Source organism: Pristis pectinata, chromosome 33 (assembly GCF_009764475.1).
Source record: "Pristis pectinata isolate sPriPec2 chromosome 33, sPriPec2.1.pri, whole genome shotgun sequence".
NCBI classification, from domain to species: domain Eukaryota; kingdom Metazoa; phylum Chordata; class Chondrichthyes; order Rhinopristiformes; family Pristidae; genus Pristis; species Pristis pectinata.
The window spans coordinates 15,666,648-15,680,768 of NC_067437.1; the positions used below are offsets into that span (position 1 = coordinate 15,666,648).

Sequence of the window (14,121 nt, forward strand, 5' to 3'; positions counted from 1 at the left end):
CTGCTACTTCTCCGTCCAGCTCTGCATCCTAAGTCCCGTTGCAACCTACAACAACGTTCTGCACTATCTACTACACCAGCAACCTTCATGTCATCAGCAAACTTACCTACCCATCCTTCCACTTATTCATCCAAGTCATTTATAAAAATCACAAGGAGCAGGGGTCCCAGAACAGATCCCTGCGGAACACCACTAGTTACCGACCTCCAGGTCAAATGTTCCCCTTCTACAACCACACTCTGCCTTCTGTAGGCAAGCCAATTTTGAATCCACACAGCCTATTTTCCATGGATCCCATACCTCCTGATTTTCTGAATGAGCCTACCATGGGGAACCTTGGCAAACGCCTTGCTAAAATCCATATATTCTACATCCACTGCACTACCTCCATCAGTTTATCTTGTCACTTCCTCAAAAAACTGTTAGGCTCGTGAGGCACAACCTGCCCTTCACAAAGCCAAGTTGACTATCCCTAACAAAACTATGCTTCTCCAAATGCTCATAAATCCTGTCCCTAAGAATCCTCTCCAATAGTTTGCCCACCACTGATGTAAGACTCACTGGCCTATAATTTCCGGGATTATCCTTTTTACCTTTCTTGAACAATGGAACAACGTTTGCCATCCTCCAATCCTCTGGTACCACTCCAATGGCCAGAAGATCATCGTTAACTCTCCAGCAATCTCTTCCCTCGCTTCCATCGTAACCTGGGGTGTACCCTGTCCAACCCCGAGGACTTATCTATCCTAATGATTTTTAGTAGCTCCAATACTGCGTCTTTCTTAACCTCGACATGCTCCAATACATTTGCCTATTCTACACTAACCTCACATTTGTTGAAATCCCTCTCCCTGGTGAACACGGAAGCAAAATATTCATTTAGGACCTCCCACTACCTCAAGAACAAAGAAATTCACATGCTTCCTTTTACTTGTATATAATTCATTGGCTATAAGTTCAGGTGGAGTAGATGATGAGCTATTGTTGGCAATCAGACCACCACCAACAACTGCTGTCAGTGTTACTGTCCTTGCTGCCTATCTTACTTACGCTGAGGGGGGCGCTGGCAGCCTAAAATTGCGGTCTGTTTCCCCCGTGAGCCAATAGGTGACTTCAGTTCCTCTTCCCTGAAACAGACAAAAGATCAATTATTCCATATGTAGACCACACAGTCCATGGGTCTACCTTGTTCTGCAAGAGAATCCCCAGCCCTTTAAATCAATACTCACAATCAACATTACTTGCATCCAGCCCTGAGGGTCTCCCATTTGTCTCTGATTCAGCAGGCCGAGGCTCTGGTTTAGCAGGCCGAGGCTCTGATTCAGCAGGCCGAGGCTCTGATTCAGCAGGCCGAGGCTCTGGTTCAGCAGGCCATGGCTTCAAGTCTCACGCTAGGGACTTGAGCACCTAATTGAAGCTGTCTGAGTTGTTCACTCTAAGAGAGCATGTTAAACATCTAGGAAAGGATATACAGGGGACATCAGAGATGCTGTAATTGTGATCATTTGAAAGAAAGGAGACGTCCAACTGATCTCCCTGCTGTCTGTCAAAGAGACGGTCACCTTTGTGGCTGTCCTCAGCCAACCTTTCCCAGTGATAGAAGAGCTGCGCCTGGAATCACACTGGGGATTTAGCAGCACAATGGGCATGATCTTCATCACACAACAATGCAGGAAGCAGCACCAACCACTATTATTGCCTTTAATCAACCTCAATAAAGCCTTTGGCTCAATCGTCTGAGAGGAATTAAGAGCAGTCTCCTCAAATTCAAATATCCACAGAAATTCATCTCCATCTTATGTTTGTTTCACAATGGCATTAGGCAGATCATTTGTAAGCCATATTCCTAACCAGTGGATCAGCAGCAGAACCATTCTCAGTGAAGTCTGGTGTCAAACATGGCTGTGGCATTGCACCAAGACTTTTTCAGTCTTTCTTACTGCAATGCTGAATCTCACCTCCAACAAACCTCACAGGAATGGAGATAATTTTTAGAACCAATAAGAAACTATTCAACCAACAGCAACTTCGCTCCAGAATCAAGATCACTCAAACCTCAGGAGCTGAGTTGCAGCATGCACTAAATGATCAGAATCACCTTCAGATAGGTCTCTCCCCGGACTTCATATTCAAATTTACACCTTGTCCTCTTCAGTATATTGATCGTCGATTGGTTAACGTGAATTCTTAATGCTGCAAAGAGAATATGTGTTTCTTAATGTTGTTCACTAAAGGGCTTTAATTTTTTAAAAATACGTCTGGGAGGGAAGTTGAATGATGGACACTGTACCAATCCAAATTAAAAGGAGGAAAATATCCTCTACTTGGCCTTTCATTTGGCATTAATTGACAGCACAATGCGAAATTAGAGTGAACTTTACAGAGTTGACTTCATCGTAACTAATCTGAAAAAGAAAACCCACACTGTAGCTACTTTGAAATGATTTGATGGAACAATGTAGTGGGAGTTCTAGTCTGCTTCAAACTCGGTTGTGCCTGTCCTGGGAGAGTTCAATGGGACAGTGTAGAGGGTACTTGCTGTGGGAGTGTTTGATGGGCAAGCATAAGGAATGCTTCCAGTGTATCTAACCTGCACAATATCCACTCTGGGAAATGAGGTGAAATGACTTATAGCAAGCATTGCTCTGCATCCAACTCAAGCTATATGTTAAAACATATAGAGGGTCAGACAGGCATATCCAGGCAGACAAAATTGAGACTTGGATGGGGAGAAAAAGAAACAGGCAAACAGAAGGAGTCAGAAAGAGAGAGATCAACAGAAACAGAGAGACATCTGAAGAAGACAGTTACAGCAAGACAGAGAGGCTAGAGAGATAGATGCAGGCAAAGACATGAGAAAGGCACAGGGACAGATGGAGGAAGAAACTAAAGATGTAGAGAGAGATACAGAGAGATAAAAAAGTATCCGGGAAACTCATAGTCTGCAGATGCTTTGAGAGAGGTTGTAAGATAGAGAGAGTGGGATGAAAAAAATGTATCTTACGTAATCCTGTGGACTCCATACGCGAAGCTGTGTTGACCACATCCCCAAATAGGCAATAACGTGGCATCTTGGTCCCCACCACACCCGCAGCACAAGGACCTGCATCAGATAGAGACACAGTGGGAGAAATGGGAACAATACCACAGTCAGAGCTCATTTGATCCAGCGAGTCTGTGCCAGTTAGTTGGAAAAGCTGTTTGATTCATCCCACACCTCTGCTCTTTCTCACTACCCTGCAAATGTGTCCTATTCAAGGGTTTATCCTTTTAAAAATTATTACCGAATCTGTTTCCACCAATCTTACAGTCCACCTATTCCAGGTAAGAACATGGGAGCAGGAATAGACAATTCAGCTCTTCAAGCTCGCTCACTATAAGATCTTGGCTGATCTGATCTCTGGCCTCAACTCCTTGAATCCCCTATAGTTCAGTTCAATCTCAACTGTGAATGTATTTAAGAACTTGCTGCATTAAAATAACTTTCCTCTTCACCACTCATGGTCTTTTGTCAATTATTTTAAATTTGTGTCCTCTACAGCTAATTCTCCTGTCAGTGCAAATAACTGATCATTAAACTTTTCATAATTTTGAACACCTCTGTACAGGCAACCCCGTGTTACAGTGGGGTGGGGGAGGGGGGGTTGTTGGGGTTGTTCCTAGAAAACAGTCCATACCACGATTTTCTGTAATGTGAAGCCACATCATCTGTACATGTATCAGGAAACACAAGTTGAAAAAATAAATTTTGTGTTTATTAACTTTTTATTCACATAAATTCCGTGAAAATGAATTTTATTCTGTACCTCAAACTTTTGGGCAGTGATTGAATTCTGTAAGGGTGAATCTCTGTAATCCAAACAGCTATAATGCGGGGATCGCTGTATGTTCTTGCATTAACCCTCTCTGCCCCACTATGTTGCTGAATTCCTGCACTCCTAGCATCATTCTTGCAATTCCTCTCTCTACCCCCTCCAGGAACGTGAATTCTTGCATGTTCAAATCCAAATATCCAGGAGTGAAAGGAAATGATTAAAGAAACTTCTCCTTGCATTGAATCTCAAGATTTTTAACCATTCCCTTGGAACTCTTTTTTTGGAAACTTTGAGCGTTCACTCATTCCTAGTTACCTGAGTGAATACCTATCCGAATCCATATAGGGAGGCTAGGAAGGTGAGCCAGCTCAAATGACCCCATGAAGTTTAAAATATCCAGTGCCATGCGGGTGATGTCAACTGCGTGTCTGTTTCCATTCCGCTTTGGCAAACCTGATGCCACCATATAGGCATCTCCGATAGTCTCCACCTAATGCAATTGAAAAAAGTAGTGTCATTGTAGAAACTTTATGACAGGGGAAGAAACACTTTCATCACCTCAGGAATTTTGAAGTGCTTTATGAACGAGTAAATATTCCATTGCATAACTTGGTAATATAGACTGAGATTTTCCACAATGGTGCAAGGTTAAAATGGAGACCAGAACTACGCACAATGTTCCAGGTGTCATATAGGGACCAGAAAGTTGCACAGTTCTCTCTTTTAAGTTCATTTCAGTGACATGAACCATAGACCTCTAAGTTATTGTCCTCCAGGTGTGAAATGGACACTAGAATAGTGCACTGTATGGTCTGACCAAGGTGAATGTGAATGACATTTACTCAGTGACAACAACTCAACTCCACCAGAGACAGGACCTCCCACTTAGCTTCTCTTACCTTATAAACATCGTGATTGTCGAGGATTTGATCAAAATTCTTGTACATGTCATTTAACATGTCGACCACTTCCATGGGAGTGCTGAACTTACAGATGGTAGTGAACCCCACAATGTCACTGAAGTAGATGGTCACTTCTTCAAAAAGCTCAGACTCTACCCGGCCAGTTGTCTTCAGTGATATCACTACAGGCCTAGAACAGAAAGCAAAAGAGACATGATCTCTCCTTGATCCTTTTGATTAGAAAAATAGAATTAAGACACCGTATAGCACCATTAAGTTAGTAAAACAAGTCACTGTTTTTCACAGGAGCATTGACATCCCTACAATATAAATGAATACTCTGAGGAATCAATGTACCTTTTAACAGTGTTGCTGAATCTGAAGATACTGGTCCCTTCCTCACATCATAACTATGAAGTTGCTGCATTCTCTGAACATGCCATTAATATATTGGAAGCCAGTAACACCATTACCACTTTGGGGTTAGATCAGGAACTGGGATTGCTGCATTCCTGAGTCACAGAAGGGCAGAGACTACATCAGCGATCAGCGGGAATATTGTAAGTCTGCTCTTCAAGAGCTACCTTTCAATGTCCCCTCAACCAGTGCACTGTGAAAGTCTACCTCCCTGAAAACATAAAACCTTTGGAAACCAGCCAGGATTTTATCTAGTCGTTAGGTCCCCACTTACACTCTAACCGGCACTCTGCATCAACCAAGCCATTAAAACCCTTTATCCAGGTCAAACAGGAATCAATCAATTCCAGTCAACATCTCAGTCTGAGTCTAGAGGGACAGAGGTTCTGGTAATTGGCAGCTAAATCAGAAAACATTCATATCCCACAAGAACAGTTTAAGAACTTGACTTCATTGTAACTAATCTGGAAAAAAAATGCAAGTAAAAGTGAACACAAAATAGTTGAACTGTTATTAAGACTCAGCTTATTCAATAATGCTCATTAAAGGAGAAAATCTGTTGACTTTAGCTGGCTACCCTTCTCACACTATATCATGTGATGATGTTCTGATTAACAGTCATCAAACTGAAACATGAACTGTTTCTCTCTCCACAGATGCCATCTGACTTGCTGAGTATTTCCTGTATTGCTTCAGTCACATCTAACTGCTACAAACAATAAAGATGAACCACAGTGAACCATGGAGGCTGCTCATCATCACTTTCTCATGCCCACTGGGGCTGGTAATAAATCCCAGTCTCGTCAGTGGCAATAATAATGCAAGAATGAATAATGGAAAGACAATAACACAAGAGAAGAAAACAGGAGCAGGAGTAGGCCACTCAGCCCCTCAAGCCTGACCCACCATTCAATATGATCATGACTGACCTATGCTGGCCTCAACTCCTCCATCCCAGTTCCCAATAACCCTTAGTTCCTTGATCCTTCAAATACTTATCTTTCTGCACCTTAAATATATCTACTGATCTGGCATCCACCACCCTCAGGGGCAGAGAATGGGAGAGATTCACTGGAAACTGAAGTTTCCACACACCTCAGTTTTAGATGACCAGCCCCATATTCCACTAGCTTCCACCAGTGGAAACATCTCAACACTTACCCTGTCAACCCCCCCCCCCCCACCCCTTAGGATGTTAAATTGATTTATGGACCCACCAGGACTGACAACTGAACTGATGACTTATTTCAATAGATAACTCATAGTAAAGTGGAGATTTGATGGAGCAGGTTGCAGTAATTTGGAAAACACTGCCTGTAAGGCTGGTGGAAGGAGATTCGATTATAATTCTCAAAAGAAAATTAGATTAATACATAGAATCACATTGTGTGCACAGTGCAGAAAAGGGTCACAAGGCCTAACCAGTCCAGACCAGTTTATGTTCCCTTTGAGAAGCGTTCCATCCTTCTTTGTCTCAATCCACCAGTATAACCCTACATTCCTTCTCCCTCACATGCTTATTTAATTTCCCCTTAAATTCATCAATACTGTTTGTATCAGTGACTCCAAATGGTGGCAATCTCACTCTCTGGGTAAGCAACTAGCACAGTGAGAATGTGGATTTTCTCACCTCGACAACCAGCCAATGAGACAATTAATCAAACAGCAAGGTGCAATCATTGACACCTGTACGTGGAATGGCAGACCACCCGTTGGCAGGATAGACCACTGTCCAGAGAAATAGAATCAGAAACCAAGGAATCAGATAAACCTGGCAGGGATCTGCTCACTTAGGTAACAGCATGTAGTTCAGTTGATCTGCTCTGTCGCGTTCAGCTTTGTACAGGACAGTTCTCTCTTCCACCAGGTGCTCCAGATTCTTTGAGTACATCTGAAGCCGGCGGATCAGCGTGTCCATGTAGCTCTTGTTGGTCTCACTATGGAACGTGCTGTAAAAGAATCAACAAAAACCTAACTACAGCTTCCACATCTACACAGTTTCCATGTCACACTGTACATTGTGTCTTTCTAGCAAATTCTCTATGGAGGTAAAACTAGCAAATTATCAACAAGTTCTGTTTCACAGTCCAGAACTACAAGACATGGAGTAGGAAGGTTTCCTTTAGCTCATGTGCAAGATCAGGATTGAGTTTAAGGCAGATTTGTAGCAAGGCATGGGGAAAGTGAATGCCAAGTAAGGGCTTGAGTCTCAACTTCTCATAGTGTGATACTGGCCTTTTGACAGGAGGACAACTCAACTCTGATATAACTATTTCCCAAAGCACTGCTTTGCACCTGGATTAAGCAGCTGGTGAAGTGTAAAAGTGGTACATTTTACTTGGAGATGTAGAATGCCATTGTAACAACATATTAAATAAAAGCTGCCTTGTGAAAGTCATCATATTGAAGGTAGATGCTGAGAGGACATTTCAGCTCACAGGTGAGCCTGGAATTTGGGGCACTTTGTTTCAGAAAGAGAAGTCATCCATGTAAAATGGAGATGAGGAGGAATGATGTAGTTCACAATTTGGTTGTGACAAGAGGAGCTTGGAGAGGGCCTGCGGAGAGATTGTAGACAGAAGCTAGAGAAAGGTGAAAGCTCAGGATTTTGGCAGGAAGCATCCTTAGGGGATTTGGCTTAATGGGCTAATGGAAGCAGCAGAGGCAGCTGGATAAATTTATCTATCTGAATGACAAATAAATCTCTGAGTTCCTTCCACATTGTAGGAGGAAGCAAGAAAGAGAGTTTGAGGAGAGAATTTTTGACAGAGAAGAGGTATCTTTCTAATCCTGGGGGATTTGGTGAACAGCTTTGGCAGAGAAAAGAACCCTTTACGTGATCAAACTGAACCTGACAGTAAACTACAAATGTTTGAGACTGCCACCCTTTTCTTGAAAGACCAGAGTGTCAGAGCACTCCAGCACAGCAGTCAATGGCATGGAAGATGTAAGAGAAGTGTTGAGTGAATAGACACCAAAGGCTAGTCATTTAGAAATTTTGAAGTGCCTTTGCTGGTGAGATGGGGGAGAATTTTATTCCAGGAATACTTGACAGCGGGAAGGGAATATTTACAAATGTATGTGTTTTTGTGTGTGTGTCTGTGTGTATGTTGTGGATGGCAGACTGATAATTTCATCTCTGAGCTTGATAAACTTTTGTTGGGTCAGAGTATTAGGTGTTATGAGTCCCAGTTCATAGGATTTAAGATATTGATCATCCATGATCCTAGTAAATGGTACAACAGGCTGGCAGACTGAATGGCCTCTTCCAGTTCTTTTGCTAATTGCCTGATATATGACTCTGGATTTCCCCATCTCTGAGATATACTGTCTCTTCCTGAGTGCAGATACTGTGTAGTCATGTATAAACTTCATCTCTACTTCCACTAACCTTAATATCTTGGCCAGTGTGGCCTCAATTTTCTTGAAGTCTGGTCTTTTTTCTGGATCTTCCTCCCAGCAGTTCTTGATCAGCCCGAACACCTGGAATGCAAAAAGGCATGAAGAATGAGACCGGAACCCACCAGGACTTGGGGTTAATTAGATCTGGGTATGGGGGGTACATGGGATTAACCTGACTTGATCACAGAGGGACATTGCATTAATTAAATCCAAAGCAACAGGTCAAAATCCAACTACATTGGGATGTGGGAATAATCCTACCTAAACTCTGAGACAGGAGGTTAATCAGATCTGGGCACAGAGAGACATCGGGTGACTCTGACTTGAACCCATTGGGACCTAAGCTTTCTCAAACCTCTGGTTCCTTTACCTCTAGTTCCTGGTCTGTGGCGGTCTCCAAAGGAAGACTGGGGCGAAGTGGTGTGGATTCATTTGCCATCATCACCCTCTTCAACTTCTCTGGACAAACAGTGAAAATAAACAATCCATTTACCATCTGACCAACATTTGGAGGGTTAAGAATTCATAGTATCAGAAAAATCCTTATTCCAAGGATTTCATGCTTCTCATGTTTGAGGAAACAAATAAGAAGGATTGGAATTCTCAGATTCTCCAAAGTCCTGCACTAACTATACAAGCACCAGCAATGAGAGTGTCACCCCTCCAGGGAATACAATGTCACTGGGTGGTTAAATTACCAGAAAAGAAAAAAGAGGCCTGAACGAACAATCCAGAGGTATAAGCTCAGATCCCCCTGCACCAGCTCTGGAACTGAAATTCATTTAGTAATGTTAGCAGCCCTTCACACCTCCACTTTATACTGGCTATCTCCCCTTTACACTCAGTCCTGATGCACGGTCTCAACCAGAAACACTGACTATCCCTTCGCTTCCATAGATGCTGATCGAGTTGCTGAGTTCCTCCAGAATTTTTTATTATGCTCCAGATTACTGCATCTGTAGTCTCTTGTGTTAGCAATGACTGCCATTAAAAATCTATTTGGTTCATTCATGTCTTTCAGGGGAGAAAATCTCTCCTGGCAAGGGGCTGATAAGTGACAAGCCATGGAAGTTGCAGACAAAGGGAATTTAATCATCTACCCTTGATATTTAATGGCATTATTGTCTTAAGGTTCAATGTCTCGCAATAAGACGGTATCTCCAACAATGCAGCATTCCCTCAGTGCTGTGCTGAAGTGTCAAACTAGACTTGGTGTTAATTAAAGAGTCCTTCAGTTAACACTGATGCCAGTGCGCAGAAATATTCACACTCTACACACTCTAATAATAGCCTCCCTGGGAAGATGGGAAATGTCAGATTTTATAGAACATAGAACAGTACAGCACAGGAACAGGCCCTTTGGCCCACAATGTTGTGCCAAACCAATTACATTAGTAATAAAATGCCCAACTAAACTAATCCCTTCTGCCTACACAATGTCCATATCCTGCCATTTCCCTCACATTCATGTGCCTATCTAAGAGCTTCTTGAATGGCCCCTATCGTATTTGCCTCCACCACCACCCCAGGCAGCACACTCCAGGCACCCGCCACTCTGTGTAAAAAAAACTTGCTTTGCACATCTCCTTTGAACTTACCCCCTATCACCTTAAATGCATGCCCTCTGGTATTAGACATTTCAAACCTGGGGAAAAGACACCTATCAACCTGTGTAGCCACTTACAGGGAGCTATGAACTTGGACCCCATGATCCCTCTGCTCATCAACACTGTTAAGGGTCTTGCCATTAATGGTGTACTGTCTCTTTACATTTGATCTGCCAAGGTGCAACACCTCACATTTGGCCGGGTTGAACTCCACCTGCCATTTCTCCGCCCATATCTGCAACTGATCTATATCCCGCTGTATCCTTTGCTGGTCTTTTATGCTATCCACACCAGTCTTCGTATCATCTGCAAATTTACGAGCCCACCCATGTACATTTTCATCCAGGTCATTTATATACATCACAAACAGCATGCACATTCCATTAAGACAAAAATGAAATTCAATTTAATAAATCATTCATAAAAACAGAGATCTGAAATCCTTAATAACACACAAAGGAGCTGGAGGAACTTGGCAGGTCAGGCAGCATTTATGGAGGGAGATGGACAGTCAATGTTTCGTCCCAACCCAAAACGATGACAATCATTTCCTCCATAGATGCTGCCTGACCTGCTGAGCTCCTCCAGCTCCTTTGTATGTTGTTCCAGATTTCCAGCATCTGCAGCCTCTTATGTCTCCATCTATAATCCCTAAATCATTGATAAAAGGAAAATTTGTTTTTCAAAGTCAAATGCCTTTGGTTAAAGTAAATATTGAATAAGTTGCAAATCAATAATGAGACCTCTTTTCTGGGTTCTCAAAATTTACAATAATTATATAGGTCTTAAACAATATGAATAAAACGCCAGGTCTGGAAAGATACTAATGATACAAAGATCAGTAGCATTGTAAACAGTGCAGATGGAAGTAGAGAATTATAATATGGTGTGAATTGATTAAACAAATGGGCTAAAGTGTGGCAAATGGATTTCAATCTAGGCAAAATGCGCCACCACTGCCCCAAAGTTTCTGGTCACCTGCCTTGGGCCATGCTGTTTGTTCTCGCATGGCTGTTGGTGTGAACACCTATGGGGCCCTGACTCCCAGTCCTCTGACATGGTTTAATGTAGCACAGGGGCTGTCTCAGTGCAATCAGCCTGCTGCACTTATGGAATGGCTTTGACAGTGGTAAAGCCATGCTTCCAGCTATCAAAGTTGTCATTGTTCCTCTATACTCTGAATATCTTTCACATTCACAATCATTTAATAACACTCAGGTCCAGTCAAAACATAGTTAAAATAATTTAAAATATAAAACTTTTATTTTGCGTTTAACTCACTAAGAACACACACACTTTAAAACACTAAAGTTAATTTAAGTAAATAATAAAACACAGCTCTGCTGACATTTCTCTGTGCAATTAATGTCTCCCCTCTGGGGATTGCTGTGCTTGTGTGGTTAACCTCAACACACTTGAAGGGCAGACTTCCTAGCCTGGGAGCTGAGAAGCCACAAGGGGACTCCGTGAGCCTTCCACAGGGCAACACAGGTAACTCCCAACATTTGTGCTGGCGTGGGAATGGAAGATCCTGGCTGATAGTTTAGCAACTGATGAACATTTGGTCTCATAGTTGAATTTGTCAACAGTCTTTATACCATGCATCAAATATCACTGGCTGTCCCAAATGTCAAAAAATAGCTCTTATACTTATGCATTCATGACATCAATTACCTGCAGGATCACTACATGCTTGAGTATAGAAGGTATCCTTTCGATAGATGATCTCCTGACCTATGATCCCGTAACTATACGTGTCACCTTTCTGAGATATTCCCTCGTTCCGCAGGTGCTCAGGAGCTGTCCACAGACCTAGCATTGGAGATTTGAGGAAAAAAGTACATGGATGAACACATTCTACTTCTTGCATAGACAACTGAAAGTATCTGAAGGAAAGTATTTGCATTTCTATAAACACTTTCACAACCTTAGGATGTCACAAAATACTTTACAGCCAGTAAAGTACTGTTGATATTATTTAAATGTGGGAAACACCACAGCCAATATGCACACAGCAAGGTCTTACAAATAGCAATGATATACTGACAATCACATTTCTTGTGATGATGTTTGAAAAATAAGTATTGGGCAGAGCACTGGAGAGAACTCCATTGCTCTTCTACAAAGTATCACCAATTGATCTTTTATGTCCAACTGAATGGGCCTGATAGACTCTTGGCTCAACATGTTACCTGTCCTCTTCCCCAGCCTAAAGTTGAACTACCTCAACCACAGCAGAGGTTCCCAGTCATCATTCAGGCTCTTTATTACTCTGCTCCATGCTATCTCTCCTCTACCGACCTCTTTAAGCTCTTTAAACTTATTAACTCTGGTCACCCACCAGGACATCTTGCCCCTCTTCTTGTAGATCAGTTTGGAATTTTTGTCATGTGACAAGGAATAACAAAAGGAATGATCCCGTATTTTCGATTCTTAAGATTTCCAAAGTTCACCTTTCTGTGGCATAACAATGGTATTAAACCCAAATTCGGTAATTTTCACCACCATCCGATTGTCTACCACGCAATTCGTAGATTTCAGATTCCCATGCACTTCTACATGGCTTGAATGTAGATATGACATACCCTTAAAAACAAAATCCAATATATTAGTTACGTTAAATGACAAGTTTAGCATGAAACTTCCAAATATAGACATAGTACAATGCAGGCTTCTGTAGCAGAATCAGAAAATTGTATGTGACATGATAGATGATACGTGATATTATATGATGTAGGATATTTGATATGAAGATATGTGTTAGTTCTATTAGTTGACTATTTTACATTTGTTTTTTGATCAGTTGTACAGTTAATCTTTGTCTCATAATGTATGTTGTGGCGACTCTGGGAGTGTTTGATGGGACAATGTGGAGGAAGCTTTACTCTATATCTAATGTATCCCAAACCTACCCTGGAAAATTCTCAGGGGTCAGTGTTGAGGGAACTTCAATCCATTTTGTCTAACCCATAGTGAACCTGCCCTTGGAATAGTTGATAGGACAATTCAGTGGGAGTTATACTCTATATCTAATCTATGCTGCCCTTCTATGGCATCTTTCACAAGATGGTGCAGAGAAAGTTTTACTCTGGATCCAATATTTGCTGTATCTGCTCTGGTAGTGTTTGATGCTGTCACTAGGTGACCAAAATGGTAGTTAAATCCTGTTCTTGGTTAAAATGAGCAGACAATGAACATTTCAGGCATTTTATGCTGGTCTAGAAACCCCAGCACACCAACCACTCATTAATATAGTTAGTGCAGCTGCTTATCTATCATTTCCCATTAAAGGTTATTTGTTTTCTTTAATGAAATCCACTATGAATACTGGTGGCTTCCCATGTTCTCTGAAGATGTCAGTACCTACTTGAAGTCACTCTAAGGAAATTTGCAGTCTTTGTGTACTTCACTAGTGAACCAAAATAATGCATCAACATGGGGAGCATGCAGCCACGATTAATACTTTTTTCCTCTAACACCTACACACAGACACACACGCGCACACATGCACTCATACACATGCAAACAAGCAAATGCACACAGACAATGAGCAGGAAGAAAAAGATCGGCCGATTCTTGTTTGCAATTAAACTATTTAAGAATTTACCAGAAAGATTTTAATTACAAATTAAGTTTGATCGAGTTGATGTTGCTGCTGTTGCTGTAAAGGTTGGAAATGGTTAGTAATTTGAATTATTGACTGCTCATTTTCAATTTTGTACTGAGTTAGGGCCTAAAGCAGCTCTTCATATTCAAGCAGTTCCACTCACCTTTGCAATGTCATACATGACTGATACCTTGAATTCCAAATCCATAAAAGTGCCATCGGGATATGATATTGTATCATTCAAAACATCCTGATAAAAATAACACAGATAATCAAAGCTACTCAATCAATAGAAGTTAATAACTATTGTGGAGACTAATTTGCCAGACTTGATTCAAGAAACAATGTCAAATGGTAATCAGATGCAGTGA

General features: G+C 41.7%; 1 protein-coding gene across 1 annotated transcript in view; it reads right to left on the bottom strand.

The window, feature by feature from the left end:
* LOC127585430 (guanylyl cyclase C-like) overlaps positions 1-14,121 on the bottom strand; it is a 57,578-nt gene that overhangs the window by 5,477 nt on the left and 37,980 nt on the right. Inside the window, exons 16-26 of the mRNA XM_052042856.1 lie at positions 13,914-14,000; positions 12,597-12,729; positions 11,818-11,955; positions 8,907-8,995; positions 8,526-8,617; positions 6,925-7,083; positions 4,715-4,907; positions 4,131-4,305; positions 3,005-3,103; positions 2,099-2,193; positions 1,051-1,127 (exon numbers count right to left, since the gene is read on the bottom strand). Of these exons, the coding sequence (XP_051898816.1) occupies positions 1,051-1,127; positions 2,099-2,193; positions 3,005-3,103; positions 4,131-4,305; positions 4,715-4,907; positions 6,925-7,083; positions 8,526-8,617; positions 8,907-8,995; positions 11,818-11,955; positions 12,597-12,729; positions 13,914-14,000 (1,337 nt within the window). The remainder of the gene's footprint in view (positions 1-1,050; positions 1,128-2,098; positions 2,194-3,004; positions 3,104-4,130; positions 4,306-4,714; positions 4,908-6,924; positions 7,084-8,525; positions 8,618-8,906; positions 8,996-11,817; positions 11,956-12,596; positions 12,730-13,913; positions 14,001-14,121) is intronic.